At 39.3% G+C, this 25,313-nt stretch overlaps 1 protein-coding gene across 1 annotated transcript in view; it reads right to left on the bottom strand.

The window, feature by feature from the left end:
* The window catches only part of PPFIBP2 (PPFIA binding protein 2), a 90,475-nt gene that overhangs the window by 1,942 nt on the left and 63,220 nt on the right, over positions 1 to 25,313 (bottom strand). The window contains exons 8-30 of the mRNA XM_066320556.1: positions 21,543 to 21,722; positions 20,037 to 20,129; positions 17,528 to 17,636; positions 16,057 to 16,089; positions 14,334 to 14,395; positions 13,742 to 13,817; positions 12,979 to 13,076; positions 12,735 to 12,799; positions 12,409 to 12,477; positions 11,958 to 12,018; positions 10,394 to 10,435; positions 9,425 to 9,569; positions 7,894 to 7,926; positions 7,177 to 7,315; positions 6,401 to 6,529; positions 5,762 to 5,912; positions 5,510 to 5,621; positions 4,925 to 5,013; positions 4,115 to 4,237; positions 3,374 to 3,499; positions 2,415 to 2,603; positions 1,894 to 2,064; positions 301 to 366 (exon numbers count right to left, since the gene is read on the bottom strand). Coding sequence (XP_066176653.1) covers positions 301 to 366; positions 1,894 to 2,064; positions 2,415 to 2,603; positions 3,374 to 3,499; positions 4,115 to 4,237; positions 4,925 to 5,013; positions 5,510 to 5,621; positions 5,762 to 5,912; positions 6,401 to 6,529; positions 7,177 to 7,315; positions 7,894 to 7,926; positions 9,425 to 9,569; positions 10,394 to 10,435; positions 11,958 to 12,018; positions 12,409 to 12,477; positions 12,735 to 12,799; positions 12,979 to 13,076; positions 13,742 to 13,817; positions 14,334 to 14,395; positions 16,057 to 16,089; positions 17,528 to 17,636; positions 20,037 to 20,129; positions 21,543 to 21,722 — 2,361 coding nt within the window. The remainder of the gene's footprint in view (positions 1 to 300; positions 367 to 1,893; positions 2,065 to 2,414; positions 2,604 to 3,373; positions 3,500 to 4,114; positions 4,238 to 4,924; positions 5,014 to 5,509; positions 5,622 to 5,761; positions 5,913 to 6,400; positions 6,530 to 7,176; positions 7,316 to 7,893; positions 7,927 to 9,424; positions 9,570 to 10,393; positions 10,436 to 11,957; positions 12,019 to 12,408; positions 12,478 to 12,734; positions 12,800 to 12,978; positions 13,077 to 13,741; positions 13,818 to 14,333; positions 14,396 to 16,056; positions 16,090 to 17,527; positions 17,637 to 20,036; positions 20,130 to 21,542; positions 21,723 to 25,313) is intronic.

The raw sequence follows: 25,313 nt of genomic DNA, 5'->3' as shown, positions 1-25,313 counted from the left end.
ATTCCTAGCCGCTGTGACTGAGGTGGTGGTTACCTGCAAAATCTTTGAAGAACTGTTTTCATTTTGTCAAAGAGACAGCAGAGATCATGAAAACTTAAGAGAGGCCTAAATGAAACTTAATTTCTAGAGCAATTTAAAAGCAGGGGGGTTTTCTGACTGGATGTCCCACCAGGCTGTAAAGAGATACTTAACAAGAGCAGAGACCCACTTACTCTTCATTACCACCAGCAATGACCAGCTTTCAGTGAGTTTAGCAGAACACATTTGTGACTTTGGGACAAGAGAGGAAGGAGTACGTACCGTGAGGTGGGTTATGCCTTGGGAAAGAGCCCCTATTTGCATTACTGTGCCTTCTGAGTGTTCCATCTGTAAAAGCAGTCAGCAACTAGTTCAATTCAGACAGCATGTACAATTTTATTCACTCTACATGCAGCTTTGGAAGGGATCTGTGCCTGGACAAATGAATTTGGGGTAAGTTTAAAAGCTCCTTAACAAAAATGCCTTGGTGCTACAAGGTATGTGAAAATGCATTTAATGACAGGAAGAGTGGATCCTGAGATTGATTCCATGAAATTTGGCCTCTAATTCACAGAAAAAGCTTAACTGATATCAACAATGAAAAATAGTATTTTCCAAATGGTCTCACACTACTTCGTATTCCTGGTAGGCTTCTTTCACAGGCAAGAAGTCCTTGATACAGTCCTACCTCATTTTACATAGAAACGTCACCAGGTCTGGGCATTGGGCTTTCCTGCATGGGCCACATGCTCAGAAGTCATGCTTAATAGACAGACCATGCTCCTAGAGAAAAATCCAGTCTTTCTGTCATGCTTGAGTAACTGCACAGTGCAAGTTCTTGGCTCAAAGTTAATGCATTCCCTCACAACTCTTGGCTGAGCAGGTGGACATCCACGCTCATAGTCAGGGTTTGGTATTCTCCCTGTGTAAGAGCATACATTGAAAAAGACCACTGTCAGCCAATGAACATAAGTGAGATGTTAGATGCACTAAACCATGCAAATGAAAAATTTACCTTCACAGTTAATCTTTTCAATGTTGTGACCATTCTCTTATGAGGCTTAAACTGTTTTTATGTCACTGGAGAAAGGCCAGTTTACTCCAGCTGCCCCTGTGTGGCTCTTGTGTGTTTCCAAAGTTTCACACAAGGCTCCAGGAGTGCTCCATTTTTCAGGGTTTACATCCCTTTACACAACAGCAAAGTTGAAATAAAATGTGATGATTTTTAGTCTTCATCATTTCTCTGTATGGTATCTAGGCAGTTTCATTCACAACTTCACTACTACATTACAAAAGTGAATTAGCTATTGGTTTATTAATAATTTGTTCATTGATGCATTGTCTTCACATATATTATCTAAGCAGAACTACTCCCCACTGTACACCATGAAAGAAAAAATGAAGTTGGCTTCTCTGATTACTGTCTGTTAAAAAATACAATCCAGTTGTACTTTAATATAACTTGATAGCTTTATATAAGTTTGTCCAAATGAATTTATTACATTAAAAACCACCCATAAAGATAATGAAAAATATAGTGTGCCATACTAAAATTATGAAAGCTAGAAGTACAAAAGACTTGTGTTTACTGCAACCACACCCTTGACTGATAAAATACCTCGATCTTCGGAGTGTAAAGGTGTTATAGTCCTGAAAAAGGGCTTGAGGATGGATGAGTTTATTATGATGTTGATTTAAAAAAAACCCCAGCATTCTTAGTCTGGAACTCTTTCCAGTGTCCACAGCCAATACTTTTCTCAGTGAGTTCATGCGGATGTAGCAAAGAGTTTGTTATAGGGGAACATTTGGTTATTTGCAAGCTTTGGAATGCATGGAGAGGATGAGATGAGCATGGCATCAGTCTGTCTGTCCCACCTGATCCAGTTCCCTGTCAGTGAAAGGACTAAGTCCTTTGTAGCCACCATAGTTTTTCGAAGTACCGTTCGTAGCAGCTGGGCTTGTATCCATAGGACAAATGTAGTCTGTTGATTCGTCAAACTTCTTTTTCCGTAAGTTTCCAAAATGTGAAAATCCAAGTTTCTTTGGCTAAAATAAGTCAACAGAAGTAGTTTTGAGTAAGAAAAGTAGTTTTGAGTAAGGTTGTTCTATAAATATTCAAAATCCTCCCCTTTTTTGTTTACCTGTTCATTCATTTTTCATACCCTGGTCATTCAAGTACATAGATTCTGAATTAACTACATTTGTTCTCAAATTGGAGTTACAGTGGATGATAAATGCATTTATATGATGTTCCTTCTAAGGAGAGAGGGAACAGATTGCATGCTGATTTTCAGAATGGGATTGAAACAGATAGAAAGTAAATGGTCTGGTATCCAGAATTAAGGTAGCACTCCTAGAATTCACCTCTCCCTGCCCTGTTTGACAGCAGTGCCTACCCGAACTTTGGCAGTGGTGGTCAGAGGTGTGTATGCTGCTGACTCCATGATTTCTCTTTTTTCTTGTTGTGCCTCTGGCCCAATTAACACGTTAAAATTGGTGGTGAGGTGGCGGCGCAGCAGGGTCTTTTGGGGTGGGATATTCAGGAGCATGGCCAGCGTGTCACCGTTGAAGCGAGGTTCAAGAATCTGGAAAAAGGCAGGATGTTTATTTTTTTACATAAATGTTTGAAAGAGTAGACTACTACAGTGCTTAGCAGAGGATTTCTCACTAAGTACCTGTTCACATAGCTCACTCATGATACTGGGGTTTGAATGGGAAATACCTGAAAGGAGCCAAGAAAAAATGCTGAGCATTATCAGGAAAATATATGTTTATATTATCAAACCATAGGTTTGGGTTTGAATAAGTTCCCTTTCAGAATTTTCTGCTCTACTCAGAGTACAAGCTTAATCTTAGTACAATTTCTACCACTGCATTTTTTGCAAAAATTCTGCAGCAGTAGAATCGTGGTGTTTCAGAACCCTGACATTACTGGGCTGCAAATAGTTCTGAATGTTTTGAATTTTAAAAGTGTCGTTACTGACTGCTGGGATTTCAAGGTGGTTATTTAGCAAGGCTCAGAGTTCTGGTAAATCATTCAAAGAAACACTCAGTGATGCCTAGTCAAAAAGCAACTTTTGCACAGCACAGTTCAGATTTCATTTTATGTGCTGCTGTCATACACTTATGCACAGCTCAGCTTTAATTACAGAAAGTGTTTTAGCTGTTCCTTTTTTATTTTAGTTTTCCTTTGTAACATGAAGATGCATGGGTCAGATAAAGAGGCTCCTTAGAAGGCCTGCTCATGCTGTCATATTGCAGATGTGTTAGTTTCTTTCTGCTTGATGAACACCAGATAAAAGATGGTTTGTATTACAGCCTGTCCATTTTTAATCGTGAAATGGTAAGTTCTTACGATCAGGCCCCCGTGCACTCCACTGCCTCGAAGGTTGGGCGCGTATTCTGCCAGGTCCACGGATCGGAGCCACTCCATCACCCTGTGGTTGGACCACTGCACCACGTCAGAAGGAGAGACGTTGTTCTGTTGGAGGGACCACAAAAGGTGATGACACCACAGCCTGCACTGTCTGAGAGTGCACAACTCCTATCTCAGTTCAGATAAAAACAGCCTCTCTCCTCTTCCTCCAAGGGCACTTGTTCTTCCCTCACTGAGGGACTGCTTCTCTTCAAGGTCCCTTTCAAGCAGACTCTGATGAGATGGCAGACCTGGTCTAGTACTGATGAAATCCCATGTGTTGCATCAAGAAATGCAACAGTAGAGATTACAGATTACAGGGATAAGAAGGGAATGTTTTGACAACGGGGTTATTAGCAGTGTTTAATGCTAAGATTAAACTGTGCTGATCAGGTAAGGCAAAAACCTTACAGATTTTAAAAAGTAGGTCAGGCAAAGACAAATAATTTCCAATTATTCTCCTGGAAGATGAATTACCTTTTTTTTTCCACTATGCAAATAACTTCTGAAGAGAAATGCATGAGATTCAACTAATAACTAGCATAACTACTGCTTTAGATGCAAGTGCCTAGGAGCATGGATTCTCTTGTATCACTGTACACTGCTGACTTTCTGTCTATCTTTGGCTGGGACCAGGATATTTGTGCTTACTTAAATTAATTTATTTCAACATTCTTTTACCTCCTCAACTGGCCTCCTGCGCAGACAGTTGGGGTTGAAGCCGTTGATGTGCAGCACATGAATGGCACATTTAATACTCAGGTGATGCAGCTGACTGGTGACTTTCAGGAAGAGAAGGTCATTCTGTGAAGGAGAGAGACTTCTGGGTGGCACAGAACACACACCGAAATATACTCTCCCCAGGAAGAAAGAGCTTAAATTTACTGTGTAGTTTTATATAACACTACAGTAACTGTGGTTTAAGAAAGATGAAAGTTGATACTTCAAAGAGGGTTTAGGTTTTGTTAGGGTGGAGATTTTCAGGTGCAGGTTGTTGGTTTGTTGGGTTTTTTTTTAACAATGTACCATAGCAAGACCTGGCTAAAAAAAAATGAAGGCAGGAGTGTAGCCTGTTAAGGCAAATAGAGACTTGGGCAGAAGAATGGGAAGAAAACATGGTGGCTGTGTGTGGTTCATGGTGTGCTGTGAGTGTGGTCAGATCTGTACAAATCACTGGATTTTCTGCTGTTACTTTGCTGAATGTTGTTGCTAACTGGGTGTGGAGAGTAACAACCTCCAGAGGTTACATGTAAAACAGGTAATTTTACTTTTAATCCTGGTGTGCTACATGATATTGAAAGAAGAACTTTGCAGAAGTTAGCCCTTAGGAACAGATTCCATGCACTGGGCAGGATGAAGGGGTTATTACTGGCACTATTTTTGTCTTGCAAAAATTCTTTACCTGCTCACATTCAAAGGAAAATTTTAAAAGTTTTTGCTTATTCTGAAGTTAAAATTGGTAAAACTGAGGAAAAAAAAGATTGTACTTACCACAGTTAAGTACTGCAACATCCTCCCATCTACTCTGGATTCATGAAACTGGTCTTTGTACTGAGGTAAGCCGATGTCATCAAGCCACCCTGCAGATGTGAGAGCAGTGGGGAACCAATTCCAGATCAGTGAGAATGAAGCCCTTCTCCCCCCTTGCCTGCCACCTTTTGAGGCTTTCAGGTGGCTCATTCTACCTATTCCCCTTTCCTGGGGACAGCCTCTTGCCAGCAGCCTGAAAGCAATTCCCACCAGCCAGCTTTGTTCACACCAGCCCTCTGATATTTGACATACAACATGTGAGGGAGCACATCTTCTGCAGCATAATGGAGCTGTTCCTAGACTGAGCCTCCCCATTTAATTCCCTGCTGTCTGACAGAGTTCCCCATGGAAGAGCATACCATATATGTATATATGTATATATATGTATACCACAAGAACAACACAGAAATTCTCAATTCTTCTCTGGTGGAATTCAATGCTTTTTAAAAGATGTTTGTTAACTGCTTAAACATGAATCAGGCTGCCCTTTCATAGAGGTGGGAGAAATTCCTTCCCAAACCATTCTGTGAGAGCCCAAACACTTACGTGTCACCCAGATATGATCAAGTTGTGCAGACTTCTCATCTTGTTTTGCATTTATAGCTTTAATGGCCAAAACCAATTTCTTCCTGTGCAGTGGATGCTTTATTCCCATTTCCTGCAATAAAAAACATCAAGAAAGGGTTTGCCCTGCCTGAGGTAACTACGAAAATGGATACTGTGGATTTCAGAAAGGTAGAGCCAATGGTTTGGAGGGACCTGGCTCAGGATCAGCAGCTAGAGAGAAGCAGTGATTACCTTTTCCATGTCCTGAGGTGTGGCAGTTAACAGCGTGTGGCCTGACGTCACCCACTGCCGGGCAAAAATCACATACTGGCCCAGGCCAAAGTCCTCAAGCCAGTTACAAACTCTTTCAGTGCTCCACTGAGCAAATGGGGCATTGTGGTCGCTGAAAAGCACAAGAAACATTGGGAAAATCTTAAAAGAAAGGATGAATGTCCATACTGGAAAGCTCATCATGTGCCAGAGGCAGCACCACTGCACATCTGTTGCTGTGCCGTTTTCTGGGGTGTCCTGGGAATTTGGCAGCCAGCCACAACCTTTGGCTGAACAGTTTCAGGGCAGATAAGAATTTCCCATTTTCTCTTTGAAAAGAGGGAGAAGGGAATTGCTGAATCCTCATCATTATGCAGATGAGAAGATAATTATTCTCCTTGTACTTTAACAAGGTGAAATTTTTGACACTCCACCAAGCAGCTGGAGGAGTGCAGGCAGAGGAGATCCTCAGGATGGTTTTTGCTACCACAGAAATTCTTTCCAGCTGTTGTGGAATTCCACGTGGACCGAAGCGCTTGGGCAAACTCCCCAGGAGGAGAGTTTGGCTGTTGGGCACATTTAGCAGCAGCAGGCTGTGCCAGGGAGAGGAGGAGCCCTTACCTCTTCTGGCCTTTGGTGTCCTTGGAGCGGGATAAGCGAGGTCCAGCTGTTGCCCGGAGGCCACCCCTCCGAAACTCTGCCAGGCCCAGGTCGTCTGCAGGGAAGTTACCTGACTGAGTTCTTCGTATTCTTGCAAGACAAGAGTGCCACGACAGGACTGTTAGCTGGTGACAGAGGGGGTGTGCTCTGCATGGAAACTACAGTGACAACTAACAGCTCTGCTAACCTCCCTGGAAACAGCTAATGCCACATTCCAGAGGCAGCTGAAGGAGTTCTAGGAAAGTCAGTCTGGATCCAGCTCTGGAGGAAAAAAAGAAAAGAGCTCCGCAGAGCAGCAGTAACACTTTGCTCCAGTTAATAATCCAGACTTGGAAATGGGTGCTGTTGCTGAAGCAGGTCAAGTGGACACAGAGTAAATCTACCCTGCTTTCTGTTCAGTTTTCCCTTATTTTTTTTACTTGGTGTCTTTTGTAGTGAACAACTTGCTACAATCTAATTTTTCATGGCTAATAGAACTGCTGGCATGCTAAATTAATAGCACTAAGATGACAGAAGTGTCCTATTTCTTTCACCAGCATGATGCTGTGAACACTCCCAAGAAATTTTCCACCCCACTGTGTCCATAAGGACACACCCAGGCAATCCAAGAGCTGCTTCTCTGAACCCCAAATTTTAGGTTTATTTTTGCTTTAGAGAATTGTAGATTTTGCTGGGAATTGGTTTCATGCTCAGCTGAAATGCTTTGACAGTGAAGTAAAAAAAAACAACGACCTTACTTTCCCCAGATTTTCTTGATCCCTTTTGGACTCTTTCTGTTTTCTGGAGACCATGGAGATTGTGAACCTGAATCCGTTCCCGAAGAGAGAGGTGAGAGGTCGTCTGAGACCACTGTACCATCCATGTTCTCTGTTTCTCCTGGGTTAAGAACAGTATTATAGTCACATTTTATACTAATTATTGGTAAAGTTGTTGTCTGGGATGCTGGTGTTTGAGTGCAGGACATGATACAAAAATACAGATACCTATAAAATTGTTCTTGTATTAAAAAAACAAACAAACAACAAAAAAAAAAAAAAAAACACATGCTCAGAAGATAAAAAAACAGCTGGACATTTGACACAAAAAAGTAACATAATAAAACATTGGGTAAAATAATTTTGTTATTTCAGTCTTCTATTGAACTACATTATTTGAATTCACTTAAGGTCTTCTTGCCTTCTCTTAATACCTCAACTCCTCCACCAAAATCAGTGGGAATTTTTTCTAAATTCAGTGAAAACAGAATGAAATCAGGAATAAGTGTCATAAAAAGAAACTCCATGTGAATGCCACACAGCAGGAGCTATTACTTCATTTCAGTACTGCATGTAAGGAATTCAGTCTAGAGGGCCCAGCTGGGATTAGTATTTCATAGGGAAAGGGAGGGGGAAAGGAAAGAAACAAAGGAAGCAGCAAAATGAGTGTTAAAGTTGCATCTTGTTGGGATACAGTACCTAGCACGGGTGCACTGACACTCCTGATGCGATCTTCAGTCATCCCAAGAAGCAGAAAGCCAGATGGAGAAGCAAAGAAGATACAAAACACCAGCAAAATAAAGTTACAGGAGGGCAAAGTAGTTAAGCTAAGCATTAAAAGCAGAAACAAAAAGAAAAAGAAGCAGTTATGCTCGACATGGAAGTAAATATGCACTGGTGTGCAAAGCCCCAAGAACTCTGTACAGATCATCTTAAACAGCTGGGGATGGAAATGGATCTGTTTGGGCTTTCCTAACTATTCCTGGAAAGTTTTAGCTCTTTAAGCAGAGATTACAGAGCTCTACGAAGCCTGCAGAGTATCTGAAATGAAGCAATGGCTAAGATTACATCGAATTGCTCTGAAATACAGAATTAGAGGTGGAATGAATTTACTGCACATGCAAGAAACAAACCAACCTGCAGAAAAAAGTTCTCTTAACTCAGTGTATTTAAGAAGCCATTGCTTGTTTCTAGAAAAAGAACATTTGCCTTTACAAGCTCACCCACCCTTGGATAATCCTGCTGTTAAAGACACTACAGCATGGCTCATGCATTGCCTACAAAGTTGCCATCATAAAAAAGCTCTTTCAAAACCCCAAAACAACCACAACCTATTGCAACCTAAAATTGCAGTGTGCTAGCAGCTTTAGGGACCAGAAGGCCTTAAAATAAATCAACTCCCACAAGACAAAAAAAACCCAAAAAAAAAACACAAAAAAAAACAAAACAAAACAAAAAAAAAAAAAAACCAAAACAAAAAAAAAAAAACAAAAAAAAAAAAAACAAAACAACTACAGCCAAAGCAAAAAAACCACCCCACTGTAACTTTTAAAGTGCAGGAAGACTTCAGAATCACAAGGGATACTCTTGTGCCTGAGCTCCCAAGTCCTTCAGTCCTAAAAATATACCTGGTCCTGTGAGTCACTCTTAACAGCTTTTTGTCAACAAATCTGTGTTTAAGGTGCCACTGAAAATAAATTAATACAGGCTTCCACGGGAAGAACAGAAATTCCACAGAAATTAATACAGGGCTGTGGTTGTGGAATGGAAATATATTTGTAGCTCCAAAATCCACGGATGTTTTCTGCATGTTGCAAAATAAGTTTTCACTAGAGGGTCTCCCACAGCTAAGCAACCAACAGTGCTGATAGAGGTATTTTTACCCAAAATGTTTATGTTTTTGGTAGTTGTACCATAAAGTTTCAAACTGTATCATCAGGTGCAACAGGAAAATAAACCCCTCTAACTTAAACTCATCCTTCACTCTGCCATGAGCTATGGGAATATTTCTGGTATTTGTTAAAAAAAAAAAAAAAAAAAAAAAAAAAAAAAAAAAAAAAAAAGGAAAAAAAAAAGTAGTACAGTAGGACATTGCCTAAGTGAAGCATGTGACCATCACAGTGCATTGTTCTAACATAGCAGATTCTATCCCACACTAAACCCCAACCTCTCAAACCTCTCCCAACCAAACAATTTGGATTTTCCCTCTGGGAGAGGCACAGGTACATACTCAGGCCCGGGGTGCCGTTGTCATCGTTGTCACTCATGCCACATCCATCAGGGGAGCTGTACATTCCCTGCTCTCCATTCTGCAGGGCTCGGGGCAGCTTTCCTGGCAGCGTCTGGTACTTGCTGCCTTTCCCTACTGGCTTACTCTGTTGTTTTTAAAAGAGGGAAGGATAATATAAATACAAAATCAAATCGCTCCCAGCATCTGCAATCTGTTACACAATGTTCTTAAAGCTGAGAAAAAAGTGTGGCTCAAAATGACTCCACTGCCTGCAGGCTCCTGCTTGCAGATAACTCAATTTAAACCCATCCATCAGCTGACAGTTTCCTAGCTAAGACACAGCCTTGCTTTTCCTCATCTGCTCCTCCCACTTCATCCACTCTGCATTGCTTTAAAACTTAGGTTAAATATTATTAAATATTAAAACTTATGTTAAATATGTGGGTATGCCACAAGAATTTTTCTAGCTGTGGCTCTTTCCTTCAGGACAGTGTGCTCCTATTCAGTAACCCCATTCCAACAGAATTGTTTCAAAACATTGTCTGTGACAGGACAATACATTAAAAATTCAATGAGATAGCAACTGCTTTATCTGTTCTTATTCCAAGGCCTAGAGGATTCTTTGGATACTCCAACTGCAGGCCAGATTGCTCAGTTCCTCAGCTCCTGCTCCTTTTTTTGTCAACTGCCAAAAATATTGTAAGACTAAAGAAATTGTGTCTTACATCAGCAGTGTGTATTCTGAGACTGACTGACCTCAGCTTCATGTAACAAACTTTTAGATAAAAGAGTAAAACCCAAAAGATTTCCCTCTCAAATCTTTACCCTGTGTTTTGTTTGTCAGCACTGGAACTATGCAAACGTTTTGAAGAGAAAAGGAATATAAAATGAAAACCAGCCATACCATCACAGCACATCACACCACACATCACACCAGAGAATTGTTAGGGAAGGTTGCAGTTAATATACCTCTTGTTCTACAACAGGCTGTGCTGGTTTTCCATCTACATACTATGGAGTTTCGGGGAGGGCAATTTCAAAGTTTTATGGAAAAAAGCAACAGACAAATGTTAGTATTAACATACATACATGGAACAACAAATATAGTCTTATTGCTATAGAGATGGTGCTTAATGTGTGGATAACATATTACAAAGACTGTTACCTCTTAATTCATCTCAATCCAATATTTAATACTAATTGTGTTTGTTCATTCCCCAATCTACATTATACTCTCACAAAATTCCTGTGTAAGTTCTGTTATGATCAAAGGAATTTTGCCATTTTCAGGTTCCTGGGTGGTCCCTTTAGACTTACTTTGAGCTGGGAACATAACAGCTTTTAACAGACCAATATGAAAACAACTGACATAAAATAACACAATCCAGTATGGATCCAGATGAAACCATAAAGAGCTCTGACAGAAACTGAGTGATAAAAATTCCACCACAGTTAGGTCAGGGACATCAATGTGGTTTATTATTATTATTATTATTATTATTGCTGGAAGCAATGGGAATTGCAGCTTTGAGCAAGGCAGAACGACTCCAGCACAGATTTGTAGGCCCAGCCTTATGACAGCATATCACAGAGACAAATTCAGATTTTTGATTTAAGACAAGAAAATAGCTAAAAGTTATGATGAGAAAACCTTCATCAGTTCTTCATGGAATGAAATGTTAGTTCTGATTTGTCACATGTGTGTGACTACAATCAAAGAAATGCAGCACCAATTTGACACATTCTATTTGGTCACTATCATCTCCAGCAATTCAAGAAAAATAATAAAATATTAAGAAAAGATTTTAAAAATTTAAGAGCTGGAACAATCATATTACTGGTATCTGGTTTAAATGGCATTACTGGGTGTAGCTAACCTGGTATTAAGCCTAATTTGAGTACAGAAAACAACAACAGTCTCACAAAGCAGACTTACAAAAGAGTAGAAAAATGCCAGTGTACATAATGAAAAAACAAGACTGTGGACCACAATGGAACAAGACTTTGCAAACTGGGAGGTTTTATTCTGGAATGGAATGAAAGTCTTTGGATTAACTAAGGCAGCATCCCTGTCATCTTCAGGAATGCCATTTGTATCAGAAAGCTAAGGGAAAACAGAGCTACATGCAAACACCCTAAAAGGAATCCTATGTAGAAATACCCAGTTCCAACATTTAGCTACTTTCAGGATTAGCTGCCCTAATTTTTTTTTTTCATAATTTGGAAGTAAAAAATATTCTAAAAACACCTATAAACAAAATAATACTGCAGTTTAACAAAATGACTCCTCATTATTTCTTGTATTTCACTTAAATATTTTTGTTTCTCTCAGGACAAAAACTGAATTTGAAGGTGTGTCCACAAAAGTCTGTCAGCCAGCTTGAAAATGAGCTGTTTTAGGGCTCTTCTCCCACCTACAGAGTTAGTGGCGGTTAAAGTTACTGTATGTATAACAAAAAGAATATTTATACTTGATCTTTGACTTTTAGTTGTGACATTAAACACCAGAAGCTGTGATTACAAATAAACCAACCTTTTCCAAGCATTCGCTCTGCAAGTCTTCTAAGCTACTTGACTTTTTTTTCTGTGGAACCCTTAAAATGGGACAGGCAAAACAGCAGCAGTTAATCCAACATGGCTTGTTTGAATATCACCAGTGTCTCATGCACAACAGCTGTATAAGTCAAATGAAATGCATGAAACATAGTTCAGCATTAAGAGATTCATTTATTTTATTGTGTTTTTAGTCTGAAAATCACACCATGGACAACTGCAGTGGAAAAAGGCAGAGACAGCAGCAAGACATCCTCTGACCAGCAGTGAAAGGCAGCCAGCCCCAGTGGGCAGCTTTAACATTTTATCTGTAGATGATTTTAGAAAATCTTAGCAAACACAGCAATAACACCCTGTGAGCAATGTGCAACATTTAGGGATTTTAGAAAAGAAAATTGTTGTGCATTTCGATGAAAGTTACTCATTCTTACCTATTTGTGTTTTCCAAAGTTTCTTCCTGCTGAGAGGTTAAATTACTTGAAGGTACTGGAATGCTTCCACTTTAAATAGAAAGAAATTTTATGATTTTAAGGACTAAGTGCATACATCTCCTGATATATACAAATACTGATTTATTCCTATAATTCAAACCTTAAACATCTAAGCAACTGCAAATCTCCATGACAAGCACATGTTTCACAAGTGCCCAAAACTGCAGCAAAGCCAAGAAAAATCAAGACAAGATGCCAACAGTTAAACAGTCTAAATAATACAATTTAGCATCACCCACATGAAACACGAGAAAGAAAGGTCTTGCCTGATTTCCATGGCTTTGTGTGCCACTGGAGGGAGCACAGCTGGTGACAATTCTCCTGCAGAGGCCTGGGTAAGAGACAAGAGTTTCAAGTCCTGTGACTCTGGTGTCTGCTGCTGAATCTACTGTGCCCATACCAAGAAATACAAAAATTCGGCCAGGGCTGAACATTTATCTACATTACTACAGAGAAACTAACAGCAAAAAATCATCTATACAGCAGAACCTGCTTCTAGAACATGCGTACCTCTGTTTTCAGTAATTCTCCTTGAGAGTTATTCAAAAGATTCCACTTCCTTAAAGTTGCCTCAAGTTCCTCTTCACTGCCACCAGAGATAGAAGAACCTGAAAGCATCAGAGAGCAGAAGTAGAAAGGGAGAGAAACAGGCAAAGTGTGCTCTCTGCACTATCAGCTCAATAATCCAGAGTGTCCTTGCTTGGTCCTTGTTTCTTTTTTTTATTTACTGGATGAACATTCAGAGAGAGATTTACTCTCATTCCCTATTTTGTGTGCTAAATATATTTACTCTCATTACATATTTTAATGTGTTATACACAAGTTTCCATTCTGTCATGCAAGGCCTCAACATATTGTTACTGCCTGTTAATGTGATGGTGTGTGTGGAACCAAACTGTCCTTTCAGAAGGTCAAGTTTCCCAGATTAAATTCAGTGATGAAAATTATGGTGGCAACTTAAAATGAGATTGTCCTAAAACCCACTCCACTTCCTACAGTGTAAATGAGAAATGGGACAAAAATTTGTTTCTTCCCCCCAGATTTTGAAGTTAAATACACAGAATTGTGTGCAGCAAAGCAACATGGGTTTTCAGTTGTTCCTTCCAAACAAAACTTGTCCAGTCAGCTGTCAGGCTTTTCCTTAAAGGAAGGAAAATGAGTTCTCTTGGTGTCATTTTATGCTGTAAAACATGGCTGAAGATCACAGATCATAATGGTCACAGGAAACACCACATAAACTTAAAACCAGGAAATAATTCACAAGACATTTTACCATGAGCTGCAATCATTATGTCCTTGACCCTCCTGTACTGGCTTAGCAGCAGCGTCAGCTCCTCTATCCGACGGTCCTGTGGAAAACATTAAATAAATAAAATTACATTTGAAAGCCTTCATTTTTAACTGCAGAAACACTGTACTACATCTCTGTGATTTTCAGGAAAAGAGGCTCATTCTTTCACATGCCTTGTAAAGAATATTATTTGCCCTTGTACACAATATTTCCTGGACAGTGTGAAATTACAGAGGTAGGGAAACCACAGGAGTTTGACGCTAGGGCTATTTTGAGAAATTAATGTTATGAGCCACATTAATGTTCTCCAGAATTAATGTTGCTTTGTTTAGATTCCCCACTTGCTAAAGGAAGTTTTTAAGGATGCATATTATTGTCCATGTAATAATATATGAGTGTGCAACCATCCAGGAAAATCCCATGGCTTGATTTATTACCACAAAAATTACTGCCTTATGAAGAATGAATCCCCTTTCACATTTAGTCCTTACAGAAAGTGTGTTATTCGAAACATTTCAGAGATTCGAAACCATCATTTCATTCTTAATATGTAGAACAAGGATTATTTTCTCACCTTTTCTTCATTTGCAGCCAATAATGTCTCCATTCCTATCTTCAACCGCTGAACTTCTTGATCTAAAAATGTTTTAAAATGTTGTAAGAGAAATAAGATTTGATATGTTTACTGTAAATAGATGTTTTGAGGTATTCTCCCTATGTTCTTACTAATAACCAAAACCATGTCAGTGACATGGCCAGTGCACTATTAAACTACATTTAATGTAGATTTTTTTAAAAAGCTGAACTATTAAAAGTATTGCACAACACAAACATCCTGGTTTTGCTTACAAAAAAACTACATAACGCTATTTTAAACTATAAAAGGCAAGCAATGAAAAAGAAAATAAACACTGGAGTTTATTTTACAAAAGATGAGAGTGTGTTTGCTGTTATATAGTTAAGGAAATAATGTAAAGTAGTATTGAAAATATATTCCATCTGAGAAGCAGTTAAAGTACATCCATGAACTTGGGAATGAAAAATAACAAAAACCTGTTTTGATACAAGCAAAATCTGTAAAATGTAATTTACTTAAACGTTTCAGTAAGAGCAACTTGGTTAAAAACTACGTCACGAGCTAATGGAGATTTTTCTCACGCACAATTTAGTGACAGAGATTATCCAGTAATGTTATAGTCAAGTCAGTTAAAACACACTCTCAAAATATATGAGGTTGTTAATCATGTCCTAACTTTGGTGAACCAAATCTCTCATTTTTCTCTGCACAATAGTCCCAGCAAGTCCTCCTGACTAAACCAAGTGTGATAGAGAAGAAGCTGAAATAGTTCTTCTGTTGTCACTACCACTCGAGCTATTCATGCTGTGACATTAAACCAGACACAACTGTTCCCAAAAAACCATGAAAACAGATATGGCAGCAGGCACGAAGGGAGAGAGGGGAAAGAAAATCAACATTGCCAAAGAGCATCTGTGAAAAAAGGTTTTACAGCTGGATACTGAACAATGTCATAGCTGAGCTGTTTGAAAAAGCTGTAATTAGTTTTTATTGCAGGGATTCTGGAAAGTGAATACCTTCAATTATTAAGTTTTAAAACATGTAAGTGAGCCTCACAGGCATTTTCTCAAAGAAGAGACACAGGACATGCACAGGTACAGCCAAATCAAAAACTAAAGCTAACAGGCAGTGGGCAAGCAATTGTGAGACTTTTAAAACAAATCACAGTCCTACTAATTTCTTTTTATAAATATTAGACTTCAAAAAGGACTGGTGTCAAGGGTAGATTTAAGCACACTAAAGCAAATTCTTCTTACTATATTCATTAACATTATCAAGTATGGGGACATTTATTAGGACTTTTTTAAAATTTTAATACAGCAATATAAAAAAAATAAAATAGACAAAGCCTAAATCTTCCCCTCTGAAGAGGAAGGCTTTCAATAAAAGCTGTCTTTCACAATATTAAATGGGGTTTATATATGTGCAAATAGAAAGGGGGTAATTGTTAAGTTTTGGCTCTGCTAACCTTGATAACATCCCTTTGAAGTCCAACAATTTGATTTATGAATCTCTGACCTTTATTTCTGCAGTGAAATGTTACTGAACAGGGCAAGGAGCTGTCTGCTTGCTGCAAGCAGTGAAAGCAGCATCTCGTGTGAATTACCATTAGACAGCCAAATCTAAACAAACATGGAATTATTGCTGCAGAATGCATCTGAGTGAACATTGGTGTGAAAGGAGCAGTGAGATAAAGCCAAAAGGGAATTGCAAGGCTTACGTTTTTCTTTTAGCCTTCTCCTATAAACTTCCTCTACGATGGTAAATGGTGAGAGTCAAATAAAGTATGTAGAAAAAGCACAATTAGATCAATTTTGCAATTTAATTAGGATATGCATTCTAGCATACTACAAGTACATTGACATAATTTTTCAACTTTATTTGAGAAGAGCACCTAAAATTCAGAAAAAATCAGTATTTTTTCTTTTTTTTCAGAAGGATTGTTATGGTTTCCATTCAAATACAGTCTAAGTGCTTTCCTTGAATACAGCCCATGGATTCTGTAGAGAGTTTGGTTCTTCTGCCACTGGAATCAAGGACAGTTTCACCACACTTGTAGAAGCTGCTGAGCTCTGGATGTACTGTCATACCCCTATCTTTCCTTTGAAACACCATCAATGACTTGGGAATCTCACAGAAAATACAAAATTCTATTAGTAGGAGGGTTCCACTACCAAGCACCGCTGTCAGCCAAACGGATTTTCTGGTTAGACATGCAGTTGTGTCCATGCACAAGCTCTGCAGCTGAGAGAGGTCAGCACAAGGAGGAGTTAAGTCACTGCGTTGGAATGAACCACAGGAGGTTCTTGGGGAGCCCTGGGAAGGAGGAAGCACAGCACATGGGAATTCACATCCCAGCCAGAGCAGTCTTGGGAAGCCTCAGTGAACACTCACAGAAGCTGTTAGAGCAGCAAAGCTGATGCCCTGTGGTGACCTGCACACAAATACTCCTGGATGGATGAGTGCTGGTGCTGTAGAGGAAAAAGGTCCCTAATTCCATATTCTCCTGGCCCAGTGATTGGCAGGAGCCCCAGGGAGAGAATATTTCACAGAGCTGTGGCACCACTGGTTGAGACCAAAGGCTAAACAAACTGGTTTGTTTGCCATTGGCCTGTGTCAACAGTGCAGGCTTAAAACAGAAACCTGCAATACCAGAGAACTCTAAGCCAGGCTGGCAAGGACACTGAAAGTCCATCTGGTGCAAATCCTTATGGGACAGGGAGCCTGAATGAGACAGTAATAAAGAAAGGAAACAATGACTCTCTTTTAGGACATTTGGACCTTGAAACATTAGGGTTAGCTACTACCATGACCCCTTTTTTCCTTAAAAAACAGAAACTGTCAAGATTTTTCAAAGAAATTTTCAAGGTATAGTATACCTGAAAAATAAATTCCCATTGAATTACAATGAGTCTTTACAATTATAAATAAAACACCAGTAGAAAAAGTTTCAGGGCCTTGAGGATACTTATTTCGAATTGTGCTGCTTCTAGATTAGAGTAGAATTTCACACATTAAAGGCCTCTACCAGAACACAGAATTAATTGACACTTTTCCTCCCAAAATAAATGTGAAGCCCATTCTTGTGTTTCTTTATATCCCTTTACAATCCAAAGCAAAGCTAAAGTAGGGTTTTGAATTTTTAATTGTTTGAATTGTTCAGTTTTTTGAATTGTTTCCCCTCCTCTTACCTCTTTCTGCCACTTCAGTGTACGAGGAGGTCCTGGAGAGCTGACTTTGCAAGCGTTCTATCTCTGCGTCTTTGAGAGCCAGCTGCTCCTGGAGCTGAGCTATCTCAGCCTGAAAAAGAGCACAGCAAAGCCAGAATAACTTCCCCACCCATAGTCTGTGAGCCTTTCCCAAGGACTAGATGATGTCTGAGTGTAACACTGTGCTTGAGGTCAGTTACCAACTCAGGATATTTCACTAGAACAACTATACATATTTATGGTCCTATTGCTACTAGAGAAGCTCATTTTGCCCCACGTAATTAGCTCTTGGAGAGGACAGACGTAGAGAAAGGTCAGACTTTCAAGGATTTATGTAGGTAAGGAAACTCTGGAAAACACTCAATGCTACAAAGCTGGTCATATAATGATAATGACTATTATAAGCAACTCAAACTTTGCATGAAAACCTCTAAAAGATATAAAAAGATTTTTAAACAGATACTGGTTATTTTTAATCCTAGTTACTACTTATTAGTATAACTGAGAATCTATTAATGCTGAGCCTTGTCAGCAAGACAACAAAAAGGTTTTTCCTCAACAACAAATAGGATAGAGGGGAAGCACGGCCTGGAAAACAACCACACACATGCAAAAAAAAAAAAAATAATCAGTGTTCATTTACATTTACTGGAAATTTAGGGCTGCTAGATTTGGATAGAAAATATCACACGAAAGAGCTCAACAAGACAGAGGAAGAAGAATTCTGATTGTTCAGCTTGAAATGCAATGATTCTAATCTGGTTTTTGTATTGATGAGAAAAATGGCCATCAGCATATTTCTTAAGTCAGCAGTTTGATAAGCTTTTCTTAAGAGGTCTCAAAATCTCGGTGTGTCAATGTTCTGCTTTTCCCCTGTAAAAGTACTTCAAGCCCCCTTTCAGGTAAAGGACAAAAAACAAACAAACAAAAAAAAGAATGTGACCAGTTTCTCAAAATACTAAAATAAAGCAGGAAAGATGCAAAACACCAAACAACATTATCCAAATAGGGAGAAACACAGATTAATTAACATACAAACTTATTTTCACCAGGAAGCAAGCGGTTGGATTGCAGGGTAACGTCACTGGTCTGCCTAAAATTCCATGTGGAATAGAAGAATCTGCCCTGTTGCATCTCTGAAGCGCATACACTTCCCACTGGCTAACATGCTTTTTATATCCAGCCATGGATATATTCCAATTTCTCATCTAAGAAGCTGGAACAACAGGAAGACAAAAGCTTTCAGACCTTTTAATACAAGATCCGGATTTGCCTCCCCAGTTTACTTGATCTCAGAGCTCTTTCAGAAGCTCTCTTTTCCCTTAATGTCTAATTCCTGTAATCTCTGATTGTTTTTCTGCTTCCTCTCTCTTTCCTTGTACTTTTCTTCCTTTCCAGACCTGCATCTTCTCTCCCTCAGTGGGTTTTATGATTCTTCTTTCCTTCTGCTCCTACATTTTCCATAATTTCTATCTGTCTTGGCAGCTGGCCACAAACTGCTTGAGAAAATATTTTCAAAGACTGTTCATCTCCATCACATCAGAGAAAATGTGTATTGAAGAACTATTATCTTAATGAGAAAAAAGACATGACAGCAACATTCTGTTATTCATCCAAGAATTCTCAAAAGAAAGAAATGCTAATACAAATAATAGCTGTTTGTCATGTCTGGATCAAGCTATCAAGCATTAAATAGAAAACTCAGTTTAATAATTTGAAATGTTTCTCAAAGATTCAACCACAACTCCAGAGTCAGTCATTCATATCAATAGGGATTATTACACAAATGAAAGAAGATGTGATTACAGCACAAGAAGGAAAAATCATATGGTGCTTTTTAATCTAGTGGAAAAGGGCTAAAAATTCAAACTAGAAATAACAGTGAGAATGTTCCACTATAAAAACTAATTACTGAGGAAAATGATTAAATGTTTCACATGTCAAGTTTCTCCAGATTATGATCCACCAGCTTTGCAGGATTGAAGGTCAACTGAAGTGTAAGGCAGCTGCCTGTGCAGTGTGATACACAAATTCAAAGCAGATGATCTGATGGTGTACTTTGGACTTAATGTAAATGAGAATATATTCCATAGTAAGAAAACACCCAACAAGCTTTGCATGTCTCTTAAGGCTGGAAAATATACCCCACAGAGGCTTGTCACAATTAGACAAATCAAGGCCAGGAAGCCTTCAAAGAGGCCCTTACTCTGAGGAGTTCTTTGCAACTCAAAATGCCTTTTGTGGTTTCCTAAGATAAGAATTGCAAGCAGTACCAGACTGAAAACTGCATGGAGGGAGCAAAAGGCGCATAAAAAGATACACCATCTTCAAACCAAGATATTTATTCCAAAGATGCTTAAAGAAAACTTGACTTCATAGCTACCCTGCCACCAGGTAAATGTCAGAAAAGCAAATATTGACAAGAAGGGGAGCATATCCCTCCCCAGCTGATGGAAGCCTGTTCTTAGAAAATGCCAAGGATTCTGCTTACTTTAGTTGCTTTCAATTTCCACTCATACTGATTTCTTTCGTTTTCCAGTTCTTCCACTTTAATTTTGAGGTGTCTGAGTTCCTGTAACAAACCCTGCAGACAAAGAAGGAAATTGAAGGTAAGGTTTTTCTGGCAGATATTAATTTTTCACAGTCCTGAGTTACAGATCATGCATGAACCACACAGTAGTCAGCATTGAACCACCACACTGAGAACTGTGACCTACTCTAAGAAGCTGTCCCTTAAATGTCCCTTCTCCCATTCCAAGACAGAATTGTATCTTTCTCATTCTAAAGGACAATATTATTAAAACCTCAGTGGAGCTCTGACAAGACAAAATGTCTCAAAATGAACTGAGGAAGGAGAAGTTTGGAGGAGCAACCCAATTTTGGACCCCTGTGCAGTATATACATTAAGCACCACACTAGCATCTTGGATTACCTTAAGATTTATTTAGAATGACTCCCAGATTTGACTCTCAGATTATTTCTCCAAACTATATCTTAGAATTCTAATAGTCCATTAAGCAGTTCTGCATGAACACAAGTCCAGCAACAACAGCACTATTCTCAAAATAGGTGTAACACACAGAATAGTTATTTTTATAATATAAACCAGTGAGAGAAATTACTGAAAAACTCCCTCACAATACAAACAGATTACTTATGAGTTCTGGGCATGCAAATTTTAACTGAAGAGATGTGGCAACAAGCTGATTTGAAATCAAGTATTAAAATAGTTTTATCTAGGCATACAGGTATCATTCCACCTTCAGTGAAATGAAGCCATTTATGCAAAGTAGCTTTTGTTTTGCCACGTGACACATTATTGATCAAATACAACCAGGATCTGTTACGTAAATTCTGGTACCTGCTAATGCCAGGGAATAAACAAAACCGTGTTGGATTTGCTATTTTAAAAGTACAAGCAGATTATTCTTATTATGGCTGTTTTCATTAGAAAAAGAAAGGGTTCATGTCAGAGAGTCTTAGCTGAAATTGCTTTACACTTATGTTAAGCTTTTAAGATACCCAGGAGTCAATAATCTGTGTTCAGAGGACTGCTTAGGCCACACCATCAAGCACAGCTAGGGTGGCACCATCATAAGGAAAAGCTGCAAACTATCAAACCATGCCAGCATGCTGCACATCAGACAAATCTCAACCCCCAAAGCCAAAAAACCCACACCCCACCAGCACTGCAGACTTACAAGTGAAATGGAAACTGGGAAAAATCTGAAAGGGGTGATTGGGTTTTACAAGATTTCTGTGCTTTAGTGGACAGCCATCAATGGTGACCAAATTTGTCCCAGGAATTGGGGTGGAGAGTCTGGGGTGGGATTTTTTTTTTCTGGTCATTTTTTCCGGCACTCTCACTCTTTGCTAATGAAAGCCACAAAGATTAATGCCAAAACATCCCCAAGGCAGCTCTGGTTAGTGGAATTTAGTTTCTGCAAGAGAGAGAAGAGGCAATGCAAAGGCTTCTGCCTTGGGGTGCTTCTCATACTTCACACTGAGAACAATTCTTCTGGCCCAGAGGCTCTACTGATCTTGCACCAGATTGAGGACCATTAGGCGTCCAGTCTGGTTTCCTATCTTGAGACTTTCTTTCTTGGATCCTACTATTAATTTCCAGCTGCAGTCTACACATCTGCTCCTGTAGGTCACTGATCAGGTTCACTACTGACTGAAAACATGGGAGGAAAGAGAAAAAAAAAAAAAAGACAAAAAATAGAGAGGTAAGAAAAAAAAATGATGCAAAGAATATATTCCTATAGTTTCAGCACAAAGAACTATGTGAAGCACATAAAAGGCAAACTAAAAAAGACAGATTACGTGTTTCCTTTCTGATAAAGTAGACACAAATGAGTATAAACCCAGAATACTGCACAAAGCCAAGTTTACATGGAACAGAATCTACATTCCAGACTAACTCATGATTCTGACTCTGAAGCTAAGATGAGAAACCTTTTTTTGGAAAGTTTTGTAGTCATGTGAGGAATAATTTGGAACATATTTTAATATGCTGGCTCAGAGGTACACTTTTGCTGAAATGGCACTTGATTGCATTCATTTGCACTTCCAAATCATCCAGTAGGAAGAAACTGCAAAGTGCTCAGCTGGGGCCAGAGCCTCCTCTTTGATAATTTATACACAGAATTTACTAGCAAAATAATTCTGTTTCCAGGTCTAGCACGGGGCAGAGAAATAACTCCATTACCTCTCTCTCTATCTGGGCAGGATCTTCACGTGGAGGAGGAGTTAAGCAACAGATGCAGGAGAAATCAGGAGAATAACACAAAAGAAAAAGTAATTATTTTAAAGTGCACCAGTTCGCTGGTCAGCTTCTTGGATTTGTGTGTATCAGTGATAAAAGCACACAAAAAATCCATCTTAGAAAGCAACCCAAATTAAAGTATGAAAATCTATATGATATTTCATCTCAATTCCCCAACTCTGTAGCAAATAGCACTGAGTATTTTTTCAGGTATCTCAAGTTTGAAGTGCCTTTCTCTTAGCTTTCATATACATGAAAAACATAAGTTTCGTGGTTTCTCAATCTTCTCAAGTGGAAAAAATTTGAGGAGCTTAATCCATCTTCCAAAGCAGAGAAAAAGATTTTGGTGGACAGAAAAACAGATGACATAGCAAATAATTTTTTATTAGTTTCTTCATTATAGTTTCCAACAATCCTCCTGTAACCTCAACTCTGCAGTAAAATCAGGAGCCCTAGAGCTAAGGAACAGCCAGGACAGGGCAGGAACAGCATCCACAGTCAAATTAAGGCCTTCACAAAGGTTCACCTAACTCATACAAGAGTTTCACCCATTTGAGTCTTTTCTAGCTCACTGTGCTTAAGACAAAATTCAGAAAAGCCATTACAGACAATTTACTCTACAAATATTATGCTCAATCAGCATCACAATGTCTGATACTCATCTCCTGTCACCCAAGAAACCTTTAATGGACAGAAGTGAGGATTAGGTTTGTTTTTTTACCATCCTCCCCACAAACTTCCCAGCACAGCACCAGCTGGGGATGGAACTGGCAGGACACACACATCCACCTCCCTCACTTTCTTTGAAGCACCAAGGCTTGGTCTGTGCTCCTCTTTGGCAAGAGCTCTGTTAACCCCCACGAGGTGCTACAGAAGGGCAGCTCCAACAGGATGCACAGATTTCTGAGCACAAACTGGCAGCTTCTCCACTTGTGGTGATGTCAGGGAGTCCAGAAACATTCCTGCTGCCACCTTGCAATTCTCTTTTGCTTTGTCATTAAAAAGGGAAGCTCTCTGCATCCAGAGACTCCTCCACAGGGCCAGCTTGACAGTGCAGAAATGGCAGAAACCCTTATCCCAGTGGAACTCCAGCTGGTGCCTTCACAACTGTTTCCAGTTTCAAGGTAGAACAGGTCTTTTTGAGGCTCTTTCACAGCATGAACATTTACTAAAATTAGCTACAACACCTTGGTTCAGATGGAACAGGGCACCAGACTCCCCAGAGGGAGTCAGTGGCTCACTGACTCAGGTTTCTTTGGAATTGCAAGTAGCTTTACGCTGGATATTTAATTCAGAAGTTACAAGAGCCACAAAATACTAGCCAGCAGCTTATAGCCAAACCCACAGACTTATCCCATGCCACAAAAGGAAGAGGCAGGACAGACAGAAAGTCTCTTTTGTCCACGTTCAGGTAGAGCAGCCATAAATCTTTTAATAATGCTGCTTCCTCATACCTTGCTACATTAAGAAAAAGACATTTTCAAAATTTCTGAGGCTTCTCAGGTACAAGAAAACCCCCTCAGGTGAGACTCCAGAAACCTTCATAGCATTACTGTGTCAAAAGTAGGACATAATTCCACAGAAAAGGAATTAAAATGACAAAGGCAGGAGTTAGATGGCCCATGTACAAACAGCTCTTCTCCTGGCCCATCTGTAACATATATAAATAAATGGCACTTTATATTTAGTATGTGCTTTGGAAGAGCCAGAGACAAGTGGCATTCAGTGTGAAATCAATACCTTTGAGAGGAGGTTAGAGATGCTTGATGAACTCTGCTGCTAACTAAAACCAAACCTAAATGACAGCTGCACAAGATAAAGTGAAACCAACCTCACACATTAAAACTTGCTCATATTTAGAAGGATGTCTTAATTTGCTTTCTTTCCTCCCAGCCCAACCAGAAAAATAATTCCATAGGCAAATTCTAAGTGACTGGAAACAGCTGCTGTGAAATAAGCTGGCACAAAATTAGAATAGAGAGAAAACATGGTTGAGCTGAATGATCCTGCAATGCCACATTTAATTTTAAACTTTTTAAGCCCCATTATTAGATTTAGAAATAGCAGGGTCAGCCATGAAGTATGATGAACAAGCTGTTTAAAATGGTTTAACTACTGGATGCCAAAACCAAGAGCAAACAACAGGTAGACTATTTTTTGTCAAAGTGGTTTCTTAATTAGAAAGATGTAGTTGGACAGTGGAGGCAAAGAGTTCAGGAAAACCCTCAAAATATTACCAAGTTTAAGCAGCTGTAGTCTGAAAAAGTAAATAAAATTAATTAATAAATTTCATTCTAATGTTTGAAATTATGTCTGTATTGAAAAATCAATATAATTTACAGGAAAAGAAGCAGAAATAGGGTTAAAGCATTTGAATTCAACTAAGCATCCAATTCGATTGAAAACAACTCCTGATAAATAGGATTAATGTTTATTCAGGAGAATCTGAAATAAATGCACAAATAACTCAACAAGCAAAGCAAAAACGCTTGTTTGTTTCCCACAGCTTTCCTCACAACACCCATTTTCCTTGCTTTGCACATGCAAAGGTTTGCAACTTTCATCGTCCCAGAAACCTAATCCCACTTCGGGGTAGTTAATAATTCAGCACACACTCAACACAACGATTCTCAGCTTTTCCATCAGATTAGAATCCTTTTCCATCTCAGCAGGAACGTGTGCTATCAATTAAGCAATACCACCAAGGCACCCAGGCTGTTAAAAGCTCAACTTTTCCACCTAAGGGGGCACGGACCTGACTGCAGCAGCAGCAGAATTTCACAGGACCAGACATCCCAGGCACTCAGAAGTCCTGAGTCCATAAAAATGCACCCAAAATCTTCACTGCTTTCCAGGAGCTGGCTGTGCATGCCCTGCAATAATTTAGGCATCCTCATCCCTGCATTCCACACGTCATGGGAAGCACTGGGAGCAGGCTGACATCTGCAGCCATCAGGTGCTGCTCAGACCTGTTCAGATTTTCAGGTAGTTTGAAAGTGC

Source organism: Sylvia atricapilla, chromosome 6 (assembly GCF_009819655.1).
Source record: "Sylvia atricapilla isolate bSylAtr1 chromosome 6, bSylAtr1.pri, whole genome shotgun sequence".
Lineage (NCBI taxonomy): Eukaryota > Metazoa > Chordata > Aves > Passeriformes > Sylviidae > Sylvia > Sylvia atricapilla.
The sequence above is the reverse complement of the archived record's forward strand: the minus strand, read 5'-3'. Positions and strand labels throughout refer to the sequence as shown.